The following is an 18519-nucleotide window of genomic DNA, read 5'->3' on the forward strand; positions in this document are numbered from 1 at the left end:
CAACTTAGACCATGTGACCAACATGAACCACGCGGCAAGAGCCCAGACCCCTGTGCCCATCCCCCAACTCTTTACCCTATAAAAGCTGTAACCCATCTCTAATAAACGGAGGCTCTGACAAACTTTGCATGGCCTTCTTCCTCTTTCCTAGCCCATTTATCTTCCAGGTAGTGCCTCTCCGTGACCCTGGAATAACTGAACTGCTAGGTGGGTTACTAACCCTAGACTAAGTAACCCTCCGAGGCAATCAACAAATTTCCCTACTGCTGAAGAGGATTTAAAGAGGGTGATAAGCATAGAGAGTTGTAAGGCTTAAATACAGGTAAGCATATGAAAAGGAAGCATAACAAAACTTATGGTCAAACATAAATGATTCCTTAAACATTAGAAAAACCATGTCAAAAGGGAAATGTACAGCTATGGTTGAGGGATGGAGAGGGTCTTAACAGTTGATAAAGTCAGACTCTCCTCCAAGCTTATGGTGATCACCAAAACACCAACCTGTCCTGAGAGCAGTTGTTCCTATATTCAGGCAACAGTGACGACTCTGGCAAAGGACACTCTTTCGGGGAGAAAGAACACACACACACTTACTGCACGCCACTGTGTGCCTAGCATAGCACAACAGTTCCAGTCAAGTGACAACCCTTCACCCTCGAAAGTGTTGTCCAAAAGGTGAACACACAGGAAAGGTCAGTATTGCCTGCTTTAGCTCAACTGCAGAACCGAACACTCTCAACTAAGAGAAGAATGTACCCACTCAACTCACATGAATCTTGAACACAGAGAGATTTAAACCATAGGCATATATTCATTTAACAAAAACTCTAAACAAGTTTTTACAAGAATTTTCTTTCTTTTTTCCATTTTAGGAAGAAGAAGCATACTCACCTAAGGCGGGGTATCCAAGGTAAAATCGATCTGCTCCCAGCCATCCCAAAAAAAGAGATAATGCAACTGCCACTTTGTATGAATAGCCATTTCTGCAGAGAATTAAAATCTGAGTGTCACAGCCATGCACTGCTAACATGTGAACATTTTAGAAAACCAACCTGCATGTTATTACTTATTTATTAATTATTTGTTCACCCATTTGTTTTCTGGAGGCTATGTAACTAACACTATTCTCAGCTTATGGTATATATTAATGAATAAAAACAACATAGATGCCTGTCCCTCAGAGACTTACATTTTAGTGGCAGTAAGCAAAAACCCAAACATTTAAAAATCTAATTGTACAGTTTGTTAGGTTACAGATATTAAGAAACAAGAAAAGGTGGAAGCGGATGTTTACTGAATCCAGAATACCAGGGTATATACAAAGTCCAGAACGCTGGGGGCTACTTAATCTGGGTGGTGAGATAGTGACGTGTGAGAAAAGACCTAAGGACCAGTTAAGCCAGGCAGTCTCTGAGGGAAGAAGCAGTTGCTGCAAAGCTGGATGGAGTCAGGGTGGGCACACCAGGGCAGGGGCGGGAGGGTACGGAACCTGTGCACCAACTCCAGCTCTCACTCTGAGACGTGGGAAGCTACCACAGGATTCCCAGCTGTGACAGGATCTGCTTTACACTTTCAGATACTATGGCTGTCATGCTAAAAACAGATTGCAATGGAGTATTAGTGAACCAAGGTCACAAGCATATCAAAAAACAAACTCCCGAACCCCAGGGCGTCCAGCAGGAAGCTGTTATTCTCACACTGTACATGCAGACTGGTGTGGCTCACAGACTGCACCTGGGCTGAGGGGCCCGGAACTTGATTATAGGCTACAGATTCACTTCAGGCTCAGGCTGAAACTGAGACTTCTGAGGCTCAAGCTGTAAACGTGGCTGACACCTGGGGCAAGTTCTTTTCAGGATTATCTCATCAAAATACAAAAGGAAAATTGAATCTCATAAACACCCTTAAGCCTCTACACCTATTAACCTTAAGCCAAATTAGGCAATACAGCTAAGCCCAAAAACAGTGGTATGGGAAATATATGTTCTCTGTTTACTGGAATTAGGGACTGAATATATGCTAATAAATCTTTTTTTTTTTTTTTGAGCACAAGGACAAAATGTTGAATGCTTTAAATACTCAGGTAAGAATTAATAATGGCATGACTGAGTAATAGCAAAAGAAGTGCTGAGAATCATCAGGTTCTGAATATGTTCAAAAGTATGTTCAATTCAACTTTTTTCTTTCTTTCTTTCTTCTTCTTCTTCTTCTTCTTCTTCTTCTTCTTCTTCTTCTTCTTCTTCTTCTTCTTCTTCTTCTTTTTCTTGTTCTTCTTGTTCTTCTTCTTTTTTTTTTTTCTTTGAGACAGGGTTTTTCTCTGTATATCTGTGTAACAGTCCTGGCTGTTCTATAACTCATTGTGTAGACCAGGCTGACCTCAAACTCACTGAGATCCACCTGCCTCTGCCTCCCCAGTACTGCGATTAAAGGTATGCACCCGCAGTCAATTCAATGTTCTTATCTGTTAAATTTAGGGCATGAAAAAGAAAGGAAAGGAATGAAAAGGAAGAAAGACAAGCAATAACAGCACTCCAAAGTTTCTCCTAAGCATTAGGAAGTTGAAGGAGTTGGGAAAGAATGCAGATGAATGGTTCTTGAGAGGGAAATCAAAATTTAGTTTGGACATGTGAATTTGAGGTGTCTGTAAGATACCCAAATAGTGTTAAATAAAAATCAGCTGAACATACAGGTGTGGTGCTCTGGGATAATCTTTTGTAGATTATAAAGATGCATCTCTGCCTAAGGTGCCTTCTGATTGATTTAATAAAGAGCTAGGCACGAGAGACTAGACAGGCCTCCAGGGGAAAGAGAGGAACTCAGGGTTAGAATTTAGGACCATAGGAGATACAGCAAGACCCTGAGGAAGACAAACGTACAGAATGGAGAAGAGACAAAAAGACATGTGGCAGAACGTAGATGAATAAACAGGTTAATTTAAGTTATAAGAGCTATTTGGGAATAAGCCTAAGATAAAGGCTAAGCTGGTGGTCCAAAGAAAGTCCAACGAGAAAAAGTGACTGCAGTGTAGATTTATGTAAGTAACTCTAGGCTACAGACAGATTAAACAGTTAGTTTACAAACATACAGGAAATACTGAGCATGAGACTGAGAATGCATGTGGTCCTACAAGGCCATCATCCCAGCATTTGAAGGATGAAAGCAAGGGATCAGGATCAAAAGATCAATCTTGGCTACACGATGAGTATGAGACCAGGAGAAGCAAAAAGTGAAGAAAACCAGCAGATACTAAGAAAGCAGAAGCAATCAGACTTAACATGGAGATTAAGGGGAAATGGGAAAATGACTCTAAAGTTCTGATTGGCTTTTCTCTTTTGTTTTGTTTTTGAGATAGGGTCTCACCACACAGTCTAGGCTGGCCTCAAACTTCCTCCTTCCTCTGACTACAAAGTACTGGAACAATGCCTATGATTAAAAATCTGGGTAGAGGGGCTGGAGAGATGGCTCAGAGGTTAAGAGCATTGCCTGCTCTTCCAAAGGTCCTGAGTTCAATTCCCAGAAACCACATGGTGGCTCACAACCATCTGTAATGAGATCTGGTGCCCTCTTCTGACCTTCAGGCATATACACAGACAGAACATTGTATACATAATAAATAAATATTTTTAAAAAATTAAAAAAAATCTGGGTAGAATGGGTGCCATTCACTGAGACAAGTAAAAGACACCATATCATATCATAATGATCACATGTAAACAGGACTCTCTTAAGAAGCCTGAGCCTAATCTTGGGCACATACTACTGTGCCCTGCCCCTACATGCTGCATGCCCTTGCTTAAATCTTCCTTAAGCCTTTTCTTATGAAATTCCAATTCTGCTTCATAAACAAACAAACAAAATAAAGGACTAAGGATATTGCTTGGAGGACAGTAACATTTAAGAAAGAACCTACAGGGGCTAGAGATGGCTCAGTAGTTAAGAACACCATTGCCCTCGTAGATGATAGAAGCTCAATTCTCAGTACCCACATAAAGCAGCTCCCAACTACCTGTATCTCTAGCTCCAGGGGATCCAATGCCTCTTCTGGCCTCCACAGGCACTCACATGTATGTGTACACACACACACACACACACACAGAGAGAGAGAGAGAGAGAGAGAGAGAGAGAGAGAGAGAGAGAGAGAGAGAGAGAGATAAAAAATGGAATATCAAGAAAAAAAGAAGCTAAGGTATAGTAATAAAAAGAGTCTTAAATATTTGAGTTTATATGAGAAGCCAAGGAAAGAATTTTTTTAAAAAAAGAAAATAGCCAATGTTTTAGAGTGATTTTAATATGGAGTATAAATAGCATTTGACAGAGAAATAAGAATTGCTGGCAAACTCCAGTATGGTGCTACACAGAATGTTCAACAGTCGATGAGTAAGTATTATAGAAACAATTATTTAGAGTGTGGCGGGTAAAGGGAATGAAATACAAAAGCAATTAGCTATGTATGCAAATCATGCTGAAGAACAACCGGGTAGGGCAGAGACTGCCTAGATATTCACCAAACCATTTCTAATTTTCATATCAGGTGAACTTCGTTTCCTAGCTGACCTTGCAATTGAATGCAGCCATAACAATGTTTTGGTCAATGGAAAGAAGGCCGAAGTATGTGCTATTTCTCAATTTCATCCTTCAAATAAACTTACAGAGGGTTCCCTCATCTCTCTCTTATCTACTGTCTGAATGGAAAGGACTCTAGAGGAAGTAAAGCCATGAAAAAGCTGGGCCCTGCATAGCTATGTGGGACCACCCGCACTTGCTCATATCATAACCCAACTAGACCATATCATGAGTGAAAAAGAACTCTTATTGTGCTAAACTACTGAAATTTATAGAAATTTAGTCTGTATTTAGACCAGTATAAATAGTTGAATGGCTTAGTAATCAATAGATGTGGTTACCAAACTCCAGTTTCTGGAGACTATATTACAGAGTGTGTTTATGTCTGTAATACTGAAAAAGAATTTAATTGAGTATTAATATTGTATATTTTCAAAAATATGCTAGCAAGAGTAGGAAAATAAAAACATGCCAATGGAAAGGGAATACAGCAAATAAAGTCTGACAGAGAGGCTACTCACAGCTGGCCTTTGTTCAGTGAGGCTACTCACAGCTGGCCTTTGTTCAGTGAGGCTACTCACAGCTGGCCTTTGTTCAGTGAGGCTACTCACAGCTGGCCTTTGTTCAGAGAGGCTACTCACAGCTGGCCTTTGTTCAGTGAGGCTACTCACAGCTGGCCTTTGTTCAGTGAGGCTACTCACAGCTGGCCTTTGTTCAGTGAGGCTACTCACAGCTGGCCTTTGTTCAGTGAGGCTACTCACAGCTGGCCTTTGTTCAGAGAGGCTACTCACAGCTGGCCTTTGTTCAGTGAGGCTACTCACAGCTGGCCTTTGTTCAGAGAGGCTACTCACAGCTGGCCTTTGTTCAGTGAGGCTACTCACAGCTGGCCTTTGTCCAGAGAGGCTACTCACAGCTGGCCTTTGTTGTACACATGCTGTACACCCTGATGAAGGACATGCTGAGTGTGTAACTCGTACACGAAAACTATCCACTAAAGGAATCACATGTTTTGATTCAATGCTCATCAAAAAATTATATTTGGGATGTGCTGATTTGACTATGAAAGGGGAATAAATTGGCTAGTAGACTTGGAGTGTTTATTTTCCCTAATGATTATATTCATTATCAAAACTGACATCCATGCCTTGTAACCATATTTAGCACATCTCAGTCTCTCTCAGTCCAACCTACCCTGAGACACTGTAAGAAAATTCAGACTAACTAACTAACAGAGCATAGTTACCTTGGCAGGCAATCACTGTAAGGTCCAACCTGAGCAAGCTGGGATTCTCAACAGATGAGTTTGTTAGTTGTATTAAGGGCCATCGTGTTTTTCTCATACCAGCACTTAACATGTTAATTATCTGTTCTGTCATTTGAAATGTGTAAGGTAGAAGTACCAATCTATAATTTAAAAGTTGAGCAAATGACACCTACATGCTAGGGAATAATTTTTATTTTCCTAATCTTTTCTAAGGATTCTGGAAAAAGCTGTGGAAAAATCCAAATATTAGTTATGTCTTAACACAAGTGTAAATATGTGCCATCAGATAAAACAGAACCATTTACATTTATAACATATATAATATATATATAAATATGATGCCAGGAATGAAAAAAGGTGGAAAAATAAATTATGTCTTTAGTTCATAGTAGAGAAATTGAATGTAAGGTTTCTAAAAGTTCTCAAATTGAAGCTGTTCCTTTACTATCCCACACTCACCCAGCTTCTGAACTCTGTCTGCCTAATTTACCATTCATCTGTTCCAAAGGTGAAGCCAGTGTGATGGTTAGTGCCCTCAATTGACAGGGCGTAGAATTACCTAGGGGCAACCCTCTGAGGAGTTTCTAGTCTGGACTGGAGTATGAAAACCCACCCTAAATGTGGGTAGCACATTCCACGGGCTTGGGTCCTGGACAACTGAGCCAGCTCTGCTTCCCCTCTCTCTGCTTCCTGACTGTGAACACAATGAGACCAGCTGCCTCCAGCTCCTGCCTCCGTGCCATCCTTGCAATACCGACCTGCTCCCTTCAGGCTGTCAGCTAAAGTAAACCCTTGTTTAAACTGCTTTTGTCACAGCAGTGAGGAGAGTAACTGACATAGTGTACAAACAACCAACAACAGTTTTCTGCTACAATAAGTAAATGCCTATTTGTATTCAAATTTTGAAAACAGAACTTATCCATAACTCACTTGATGGTATAAACTCACTTCACAAGGCCTGAGTCACCTTCAATCCTTTATTATCTCATAAGTTAACCCATTCCTGGCTGGGGAACTGTACTTATAAATTATAAACTAAATTGAGGGTTGCCAACATAAGCAAGAAGATAAGAATTAGAATTGCAGGACTCCCCTTAACATGTCTCTTTTATCTTTCACTCCATGAAATCAAGATACAACATTTTCATTTTCAGTAATGTACTTACACGTTTCGGCAAGCTATGGGCTTGAGAAAACCAACTTCATTTCCAGTAAAATGTGTTTCATTACCGCTGAAATCTTTACAAATTATGTTGGGTGCTGGAAAACATGGAACTAAAGACAGAAAAAGTGAATTTTTTTCCCTCAAGATTGGCAAAGCACAGAAGAACTTATAACATTACAACTACTTCCCATTGTAATATGTGATAGAAGGTTTTAACCTAGAGTAGAAGTTAAAGAACCGCATTATATATATGAAATGCATGGATATGAAAGGCAAATATGATAGTAGTCTCCTCGTACAATAATATAAACATCACCACACTGTTTTAGATCTGTGCATGGAGTTCAGTCTTTGCCTCTAAAAACAAAAGAACTGCAAATTATTATTATTTTTTAAATTTCCGCTCTAAGATACATACTTGAATTTTTGTTAGCAATATATTTGGCAATTATCAATTTATTTTAACATAATCTATGGTTTATATCTCCAGCTTATATTATTTGTGATGGTTAATCTTGACTGCAATAGAAACAGTCAAGAACTCTCTGAATTAAGGCTACCTCGCTAGGGAAGACCGTCCTAAATGAGGACAAAGTGAGCTGAGCACCAGCATTTGCTGCTGCTTCCTCACTGTGGACATAACCATCTGCTGCCTCCTGCTCCTGCCTGTGCCTGTGCCGCCTGACACTGAGGGAAAATATCCCCTTCCTTTATCTGTTTATCAGGTATTTCAACACAGCAACAAGGCAACTACTGTACTGTACACTGTTTATGGCTTCCATAAACATATTTGGGTCTTGATTCCTTTTAGGTCTTGATACAGTGTTATTTCAGCATATCAATCCATACTCACAACCCAAGACACAATAAATTAGTAGTACAGATGTTACTGTGTGCCAGGCAGAAACTGTCCTAAAAGTGTTACAGCTTCCTTGTGTAAAGAACTTTGAAGTAAGAATGACCTTATCTGGGTTATTTTTGTCTCTTTCAGCCTTTGAATTCCTTGTAGGTAAAAATGACACTAAGATCACCTACATCACAGGACCACTGTGGTTAAATATATAAAACTATGTACCATATATTATTTGTTTGCCTGAGACCAGGTCTCCTAAAGCCCAGACTGGCGTCAAATTGCTTGCACATGGCCAAGGCTGACGTTGAAGCCCTTCTTTTCCCCACCTTCCCATCCCAAGAGCTGGGATTAAAGACATGTGATGCCATGCCTAGCTTAATAAACATTTTCTTCTTCAACATCTGTATGCACGTGCACGTGCTACTAAGGATTGAATCTGGGGCCTAAGGCATGGTAGGCATGCACTCAACTACTGAGACAGAGCCTTTCAGTGAATGTTAAAAGTACTAATATTTTAGGGTAGTTTCAGCAAAAGTTTACCTCTACAATTACCACCAACAATCATAGTTCTCTGGGTTTTGGTTTACTTTTTTTTAATGTTAAAACTAGAACTCTGGATAATAAAATACACAAAGACTTTATGGCTCTATTATGAAAGGAAAATATTTTCTATTTGGTTTGTAATTATTATAAGGCTTTTAACAAATCAGACTTTGTTTTGTTTTGAAGCCAGAGTAGTACATGAAAACAGTGATGAACGGGTGGTGGTGGAGCACACCTTTAACTCATGAGGTAGAGGCAGGAGGATGTCTGTGAGTTCGAGGCCAGCCTGGTCCACAAAAACTAGTTCCAGGACAGCTAGGGCTACTAAACACAGAAACCCTGCCTCAAAATAAAATAAAATAAGTATATTTAAAAAAAAGAAAGCAGTGTCATAAAACTAGGAGATGTCCAGAAATCTCTTAGAATCCTCACAGTTCAAACCACACAATCCATAAACTTTTTATTTAATGTACTTTAAAAATCTAAATCAAGGTGGCACTCAAGATAAAAGACACAGATTCAATTTAATTAAAAACTATCATATAAAATGAAGGAGAAGAAAGTAAAGAAGTAATCACATTAGCCTATTTTGCTAAGAAGAGAGACTGTAATCAAGACTCCTTGTAGTTAAGGCCAAAGCTTTATAATTACACAACTAAAAGAAAACACATCAACTCACCTGTAACCCACTGCAAAGTGACTTGTTCTGAATCATGATTTAAAGGATACAGAGTATAACAGAAAAAGCTTTCAATAAAAACGCTCACAAAACAATTGTTTTTCCATATAGCTACTTTCACTATGACTCCAGATTCACAGCAAGGCATATGTTCCTTTCTGGTTGCTTAAGGTTGTGAAGGCAGAGGTGGGGAAGGTAGAATTGCTTTCTCGAGACAGACTAGGGCTAGTAGGGTTAGGGCTGTTTTAAAGCTTATGTTGAGTGTTTTGGTGGGTAGAATTCGGTGTATAATTATCGGGAAGTAACCTAGGGAAGTTGAGAATAGGTTGCCAGGTAAGGATTTGTTTGGTGAGAGGTTGGTTGTAAGGTTATTAAGTTCTAATGCTATGGAAAACCCTGCGATGGTGACTAGTAATGCTGTAGTTTTTAAGTATCATGATACTGTTATGATTTGGACAGTTATACACAAGGCAGGTATACAAAGGGCAGGGAATGTACCAGCAGTTCAGTACTTGGCTAGCATGAGCAGGGCCCTTGATTCAGTCTTCCAAGAGAGAAAAAGAGCAAAAGAGAATACTAAATCTTTGTATGTACCACAGGCTGGCCTCAGCCTTTGAGTGCCAGAATTATAGGCAGGTAACTACACATGGATCGATCAGTAATTTTATGCCTTTTGGTTTTTATTTCTTGAGATAAGATACCAATCTGCAACCAGACTCATAATCCTCCTGCCTCAGGCTCCAAGTGTTAGGATTGTTTATAAGTGTGAGCCACCATGTCTGGCTTAGATTAACAATTCTTTTTTTTAATAATTTATTTAACTTTATTTTATGTGCATTGGTATGAAGGTATCAGATCCCCTGGAACTGGAGTTACAGACAGTTATGAGGTGCCATGTGGGTGCTGGGAATTGAACCCGAGTCCTTAGGAAGAACAGTCAGTGCTCTTAACCGCTGAGCTATTTCCCCAGCCCTCTAGATCAATAATTCTTAATTAAGGTGATTTTGCTCCCCAGAAGGCATCAGGTAATTCTTGGAGGCACTTTGGTTATTACCACAGGAGAGCTGCTACTAGCATGGCGGGTAGTAGCCACAGACACCACTAGACACCCCAAACAATGAATTATCCAATCCATTGTTAACCAAACAAACGTGGTAGCATATCCCTGCAAACCCCTGTACCCAGAAAGTAGAGGCAAGAAGATCAGAAGTTCAAAGCCATTCTCCTGGCTACACAGCAAGCTCAAGACCAGTCTACTCTACATGAACCCCTCTCAAATTGAGATTGATACTCTTCAAAAAGCTTTGTTCTCAGCCAGGCAGTGGTGGTACACGCTTTTAATCTAAGTACTTAGGAAGCAGAGTCAGGTGGATCTCACTGAGTCTGAGACCAGCCTGATCTACAAAGTGAGTTCCAGGAACAGCAGGACTGTTGCACAAAGAAACCCCGTCAAAAAAAAAAAAAAAAGAAAGAAAAAGAAAATTTTTTTTGCTCTCATCATTCATTCCTAAATCATTTTTTAAAGCTTCACATATCTGACATTTGAAATTTTTCATTATGAATTTAAATAGCTAGAAAAATGTAGTTTCCAGCACATTAAATTCTGTATTAAAATTACAATGCTATAGTATTATTTAAAATAAAATTGAAAATTTGATGTTCATCATCATCTTTGAAAAGGATCTTTTGTAAAATTAAGAAATCTTATTTCTGCTTGGTGGTGGTGACGCATGCTTTAATCCCAGCACCGGGGAGGCAAGGCAGGTGGATCTACTGTGAGTTTGAGGTTAGCCTGGTCTACAAAGTGAGTTACAGGAGAGCTAGGGCAACATAGAGGGACTCTGTTTTTAGAAAAACAAACAAACAAACCTCCCATTTAAAAAAATACATATATAATAGCATTTGTTATAGACTAAATTATGCCTTAAAAATGGGACCTTATTTGGAAATAGGTTCTTGGTAGAGTTATCAAGTTAAGATAACATTATTAGAGTAGGTACTAACCTTTTATATAAAAAAGAAAATGGCCAGGCATGGTGGCACACACTTTTAATGCCAGCACTGGGGAGGCAGAGAGGCAGATGGATCTCTGTGAGTTCAAGACCAGCCTGGTCTACACAGTGAGAGCTACACTAGTCAAGGCTACATAGTGAAATACTGTCTCAAAAGAGACAAAAACAACAACAAAAATAAAACCAACACACAAACACACACACAAAACAACAAAAAAACTGGATACATGGACCGAGGATATGAAGGCACACAGGGAGGATGCTATATGGAGGTAGAAGCAAAGATTGCTAGACAAGGAATGATAAGAATCTGTGGCTGTGTTAGGGCTTCTATTGCTGTGGAGAGACACCAAGACCACAGCAACTCTTATAAAGGAAAACATTCGACTGAGGTGGCTTGCTTACACTCCAGAGGTTCAGTCCATCAACATCATAGTGGGACATGGAGGAGGGCAGGCAGATATGGTGCTGGAGAATTAGCTGAGAGTCCTACATCTCCAGATGACAGGAAGTGGCCTGTCTTACTGGGTGTGAGTTTAGCACATATGAGACCTTGAAGCACACCTCCACCGACACACTTCCTCCAACAAACCACACCTACTGCAATAAGGCCACACCTCCCAATAGTGCCACTTCTTTTGGGAGCCATTTTCTTTCAAACGACCACACTGGCTACCATCAGAAATATGAAAGGAGGAAAAGGAAATAATTGTGCTCTAGAGTCTGAGAGCACAGGAATCTGGAAACACTTTGATTTCAATTTCAAATTCCGAGCCTCAAGAGCACACGTAAAAATGGAAGGTTAGGACCAATGCTATAAAACTGCCCATGAGCTCCACATACGGGCTGGGGCATGAGTGCGGCTGCACTTTCACGTCCACTGTCTCAGCTAAGAGTGTCCATTGAGATAAAACACCAACCAAAATCAGAGAAAGGGTTTACTTCAGCTTACAGTTCCACAGCACAGTCCACCACTGAGGGAAGTGGGAACAGGAACTCTAGCAGGGTAGTAACCTGGAGGCAGGAGTTGATCCAGAGTGGATGAAGAGTGCTGCTTACAGCTCTTCCTCATGGCTTGCTCACCCTGCACGGCCCACAGAGAACTGGGCCTTCCCATATCCATTATCAATCAAGAAAATCCACCATAGGCCGATCTGGTGGGGGCATTTTATCAACTGAGAGTCCCTCTTCTAAACTGACTCCAGCTGTGTCAAATACTGTCTCTAAAATAACCATAGTCTATCTAAAATACCCCAAACATCTCAACTGCAAGTCCCTGTAAAATCAGACATAAGCTACTTTCTTATTCCAAGAGGAAGGAATCAGGCGACAGTCACAAATCAAAGCAAAACTAAAGTCCAACAGTTTAATGTAAGCTCAGTGTCAGACTTCCTTAGGACTCCAAGGGGTGGGACCTGGTGGAGGACATAGGTCACTGGGCATGGCTTTGACTATCCTTACCTCTAGCCTGTCCTTTCTTTGCTTCCTGGCTGCCAAAATGATGAGCAATTTTCCTCCAGCAAGCCTTTCCATTAGAGTGTTTCTGTCTTACCACATGCCTAAAAGCAAGGGAGCCAGCCAGTGTAGTAATCTAACAAATAAAGCTTCCCCAAAGATCAGAGAAGCAACAACCAGCCATTAGCTTTTACTTCTACATCACACCAAAAGGGAGATCCTTTCTTTATGAATTCTCAGACTGAACGCTCTATGAAACTTCAGACTGTATCCTCAGACTGAATCTTCAGACTGCATCTGAGCTTCTATGTCCTCCTACCTTATATTCCTCTCTCCACCCAGCCATATCACTCCTGTCTCTACCTTCTTAGTGCTGGGATTAAAGGTGTATGATATGATACCAAGCGCTGGGATCACCTCTGTGTGAGCTCTGTTTCTCTTATGGACAAATTCAACCTTACATGGCCCAAGGTAGCCTTGAACTCACAGAGATCCGTCTGACTCTGTCTCCCAAGTGCTGGAATTAAAGGTGTGTGGCACCACTGCTTGACCTCTAAGGTAAACTAGTGGTTTAGCTGTGCACTCTGATCTTCAGAAAAGCTTTATCTGTTACAAAACAAAATATCACTATAAGCCAGTCATGGACTGAAACTTCCAAAACCACGAATCAAAACCAAATCTTTCCTCATTTCATTTTTTATCTCAGTTATGTTATCCCAGTGACAGAAAACTAACACATGTGGGACACATTTCCTTGTTAGACAGCCTTTTAGCTCTGTCCGCAGACTATCTAAAGTCAGGTCTTCAAAAGACAAAACAGTAGTTTTTTAGTCTAATTATAATTCTTTTTTCTCTTTTCTTTTAAGATATAGGGTTTTTCTGTGTAGCCCTGGCTGTCTTAGAATTTGCTCTGTGGACCAGGCTGGGCTCAAACGCAAAGATCCACCTACCTCTGCCTCCAGAATGCTGGGGTAGGCTGTGAGGTTTCAGAATTCCCTAGGTCTACTTCTCTTTTGCTGCTGCTGATCACAATGCAGAAGTCTCAGCCCTTCTCCAGCACCATGTCTGCCTGTGTGTCGCCATGCTCCCAGTCATGAAGATAATGAACTAAACCTCTGAAACTATAAGCACACTCCCAATTAAATGGTTCCTTTATAAGAGTTGCCATGATCAGCCAGACAGTGGTAGTGCATACCTTTAATCCCAGCACTTGGGAGGCAGAGGAAGGCGGATCTCTGTGAGTTCGAGGCCAGCCTGGTCTAAAAGAGCTAATTCCAGGACAGCTAGGGCTCCGACACAGAGAAGCCCTACCTTGAAAAACCAAAACCAAAACCAAAACCAAACCACACGTCCAAGGGTGGGCAGATGGTTCAGTGAGTAAGCACAGTTGCTGCCATCACCTTGGCTTGACACCTGGGAACAGGGTAAAAGGCAAGGACTAGGGCAGGGTCTCCTGACCTTAGCACACGTGTATTGCATAGTCCCAGCACCTACACCCACTGGTAACTCCAGTTCCAGGGGATCCAATCCTCTCTTTTGACTTCCACAGCCTCCTGCATGCACATAGTACATATACATCTACTCAGACACATACACATAAAATTTTTCAGAATTTATTTAAATAAGAAAACGGAACATATAAAAGCCCTAAGTAGCTGGGCATCTGGGATACTTTGAATAAAAATACCCCACCCCATAGGCTCATATATTTGAATGCTTCCTAATCAGGGAGTAGCACTATCTGAGAAAGATTAGACATGCTCTCTGCCTGTGGATCTGGATGGAGCTCTCTGCTACGGCTCCAGTGCCATCTCCGCTGCCATGTCCTTGCCCTGATAATGGACTAAACCTGTAAAACCACAAGGAAGCCCCCAGTAAGGGTCGCCTTGGTCATCGTGTCTCTTTGCAGCAATAGAGCAGTGACTAAGACAGTAGGGTAGGACACACCTTTAATCCCAGCGCTGGGAAGGCAGAGGCGGGAAGATTTCTGTGAATCTAAGGCTTACACAGTGAGACCTTGTCTTAAAAATAGATGGAAACAAAACAACAAAAAACTCTGACTAAAGAACTATATTTAGATTTCTGTAACAAAGCTTGGGAAGTAAAAAACTAAAGCTATTTAAAGAGAAAGATATGCTTATTGTGATTTAAGTATTATACACGTACCCCAAAACATTTCATCATACATTATGTTCAATAGCTATGTTTCATATATCAAATAAAAATAAACTTAAATAAAAATTTAAAGACATGAGCTAAATAAACAGATTCTAAAGTTTTAAATAAGTATTAAATAATAGAAAACACCCCAGCTTATAAATTAAGAAAAATTGCTTTTTAACTTAAAAAGTAAGACTGGCTATAACTCTGGAAGAGCATGCAAGAATCCCTAGGTTCAATCCCAAGCACCAAAATTAATTAGTAAATTAACTAATCAATTAGTTGAATATTTACAATTTTTAAACAGTTTCCAAATATAAATTGTTCTGAAAACTGAACAATCATGTCTAACACAACATAAAACATATTTAATAATTACCCTTAGGGTTTATGCATTATTCTTTGAAGTAGGTAAAATCTTATAAAATATTTTAAAGAAACGATTCTGGAAATCTTACCATGAGCTGTGTAGTTTGTACAGTTAACTGGTTCTTGCGTAGCATCGTTTATTTTTGGTTCTTTACAAATATATGTTTAAAAAGTTAAGGAAATTTAAATTACATTTCTAGCATAAAATAGTGTTTTAAATGTCTTATAACTCCTACTGATTCACATGAAAAGAGAGACTTTGTTGCATTAGTCAACAAATTCAGATACAAAACCACTTTTAAATCTGGTGTGGGGATGCATTCCTTTTATCCCAGCATTTGGGAGGCAAGGGTTTGTAGATCTCTGTGAGGTCAAGGTCAGCCTGGTTTACAGAGTGAGTTCCAGGACAGCCAGGGCTAAGCAGAGAGAGACCCTGTTTCAAAACAAACCAAACCAAACCTTAATATACTTTTAGTGTTACTTAGATAATAGTTGAAAATTAAATTATTATAGAAAAGTTGTATAAAATAAATTTCTACCAAAAGTTCTAGCAGATGATGCCATCTTCAGAGAACAACAATTAGGGAATAAACAATCAAATTAAAAATCTCGCCCAGCGGTGTGGGCTCATGTCTTTAATCCCAGTGCTAAGAAAGGCAGAAGAAGCAGGTAGATCTGAGTTCCAGGATAGCCAGGGATACACAGGGAAACCCTGTCTCGAAAAAACTAAAATAAATAAAAACCTTGAAAAAATTATTTTAAGTTTAAAAGCGAATCAATTTCCAGAGCTCTGGATTCAACCAATTCACACTTAATTTCCTGTAACACAAAGAGGCAAGGAACACACCATTTGTTATTCCTATGCCACAAAGGCACAGATGAGGGTCAAACTTAAGAGTGGCTTATCCAGCCATGTAGACAGGCAGCCAAACCAAGTATTCTGGTTCCAAGCCTGGGACACTTACATCTGACTGCAGGAAGGTGGATGTTTTTCGCATGGTCAGTGACTTCAGTAGGATTTTAAGTTTCTGACAACCCCTCTCCTAGGTGCGAAACCAGTGAGAATGTTTTCAAGTTTTCCTGTCTAAAGATGTTACAATTCACACTCCAATGGAGTCGGTGTGGTACATACAAGATGTCTCTAGTCAGGGCTCAATCCTTTCTTAGGGCTTCTAAGTCACTCCTGGAAATTCTGTCTTTAGTCAGGCCATGAAGACAGTGTGCAGAGTTCTACAGCTCAGTCACTTCTTAGGACACTCGTGTTTTTCCTAAGACAAGGCTAAACTCAGTATGTCAGAAACTCCGTGCTTGTTGGGATTAGCAAATTCTGACGTAGCCTGTGAAAGTCTAATAGATGCCTCTCCTAAATTCGCATACAGATGTTATAAAATTTTCGGAATTTTAACATTTTTCCTAGCCTTTCTTGCTTCTGCAGGTTTGAGCATCTGTAGACAAATGTTTGAGGCATTGTGTCAGTACTCAGTTTTGCTCAAACACAGTGGCTTGAGTATAACACACATTTCACCTTGTTCCTCTATTTCAATTCTGTTGTAATAAGACAATTTACCTAATCCTAATTAAGATTTGTCATTTGTAAATAACAGCACAAGTGCTGTGCTAATTAATACAAATGCCCTTAAGTCGAGTGTCCCTGATACCAGCATGTTTTATTCATAAGAAAATAGGCATAAATAATTTGCCCATTCAAGAGCCCCCATCCCTAACTGAGGAACTATTGCCAGTGGATGGCTTCTCAGTTAGACAGTCATAGTTTTAAGAGCGTGGTCAATCATGCATGCTTCAGTGGATAGCCCACACCTCTGAGGAGAAGAGCAACAGGGATTTGGCTCCCTAGGGGTTTTGGGAAGCGTTAAGAGGGAGTGGGACAGTTGAAGCGGATCTGAAAGGAGTTAGAGGTCGAAAAGTCGCTGTGACTATACTCAAATTCCATTGGATGAGATTCTCACAAAATATTAATATAAATATTACATTTTAAAACTTCTAAGGGGATCTCTTATTTTAAAACATAAAATGGTAATTGGTCTAAGATCACAATTGCCTGGCAGTCCATCTGGGGATGGCTGGAGGTGATACATGTAACGTTAACGTCAAACGAGAAACATGCACTGGCTCCCTTGTACTATTTGTCTTCCTTGACACCTGCGAACTTTCAGGGAGGCGTCTATCAATTTTTGCAATTCCAGTTCCTGGGACAAAGCAGGGATGTATGTGCCTTTGAATAAGCGAGCGCACCGGTAAAAACACAGCCCATCAGAAAGGGAAGTGCCAGCCACTGGTCGGGCCAGGAAGGTACGCAGGGCTCAGCCCTCGGTCTCCACAGCCCGCTTACCCTCCTGGGGTCCATTGTCCCTAGGGCCACAGCCGAGGCCACGGTCCCTATCCCACAGCCCCGGGTCCTGCTGAGCGCCTGACAGGGGCGGCTCTCCGGAGGATATTGTCCCACTCTAAGGTCCTCACACTTGGGCGTCTCCTCGCTCCCGACGGCGCCGGAGGCAGCAGCCCCCCAGTGTCCCGCGGCGACCGTCACGAGCCACAGAGTGCGAAGGAGGCCCCGAGGCCCCGCCGCTGGGGAAGCCCGACCCGCGGGCCAGGCGGCCACCATGACGGGCACCGCGTCCTCGCGCTTCCGGTTCCGCCTCCGAGATGAGGAAAGGCCTTAAAGGGGCCTGGCTCCAATGGGGCTGCTTGGGTCTTCGGAAGGCTGCTCCCTGGAGTAAACTGGCACAGTCACGCTAGCGAGATTTTTTTTTTTTTAACGTATGTTCTCTTGTCATACTTGAACAGGGGCCATGCTAATTTCTGTATCGTTCCAGTTTTAGTATATGTGCTGCCAAAGCAAGCAAGGGAATTAAAAAAAAAAATACACCATGCTAGGGAGATAGCTCAGTGGGTAAAGGCACTTGTTCTGAGCCTGACATTCTAAATTCAATCACTAGAACCCACAAGGTAAAAGGAGAAAACTGACTCCCACAAGTTGTCCTCTGCCCTCCACACACGTGTTGTAGCACAAACATAAAATTAAATAAATAAAATGAATATAATAAATACACAATTAGGGGCCTTCCCAGGTAGAATTCCCTGAATCTCCTCGTGATGAGTCCAACAGGCACTTAGGTACTAAGAGAAGGACCCAGTGTTCACCTAGATGCTTGTCCCAGGTCCTAGTGGGCACCACCATTGGAAGCCCCAAAGGATGGAGGTTTCCCTATGGTTGGAAGAATTTGGATTTCGTTTGTCTAGAAGCCTCTGAAAGCACATTCTCCTCTGACCAGAGTGTGATTACCTCGTACACAAGACGAAGGACTGGAGTTCAAGGACTATGTAAAATACAAGGCTAAGAATCAGAATATTCGCAGGGCAGTGGTACTACACACCTCTAGCCCCAGCTCTCAGGAGGCAGAGGCAGGTGGATCTTTATGAGTTCGAGGTCAACAC

At 41.0% G+C, this 18519-nt stretch overlaps 1 protein-coding gene and 1 non-coding gene across 3 annotated transcripts in view; both read right to left on the reverse strand.

The window, feature by feature from the left end:
* The window catches only part of Tm2d1 (TM2 domain containing 1), a 34575-nt gene extending 16861 nt beyond the window's left edge, over positions 1-17714 (reverse strand). The window contains exons 1-4 of one of the 2 annotated variants that reach the window (XM_075944711.1): positions 17520-17714; positions 15153-15226; positions 6994-7102; positions 892-983 (exon numbers count right to left, since the gene is read on the reverse strand). In XM_075944711.1, the coding sequence (XP_075800826.1) occupies positions 892-983; positions 6994-7102; positions 15153-15226; positions 17520-17686 (442 nt within the window). In that variant the 5' untranslated portion in view covers positions 17687-17714. Of the gene's footprint in view, positions 1-891; positions 984-6993; positions 7103-15152; positions 15227-17515 lie in introns of both variants that reach the window. The other variant, XM_075944710.1, reaches the window with a different exon arrangement.
* A 107-nt stretch (positions 17715-17821) lies between these two features.
* On the reverse strand, positions 17822-17923 carry LOC142834566 (U6 spliceosomal RNA). The gene has a single exon (XR_012907646.1). It is a non-coding gene; the product is annotated as a U6 spliceosomal RNA (small nuclear RNA).
* Between the last annotated feature and the right edge of the window lie 596 nt (positions 17924-18519).

This window comes from Microtus pennsylvanicus, chromosome 13 (assembly GCF_037038515.1).
Source record: "Microtus pennsylvanicus isolate mMicPen1 chromosome 13, mMicPen1.hap1, whole genome shotgun sequence".
Taxonomy (NCBI): Eukaryota; Metazoa; Chordata; class Mammalia; order Rodentia; family Cricetidae; genus Microtus; species Microtus pennsylvanicus.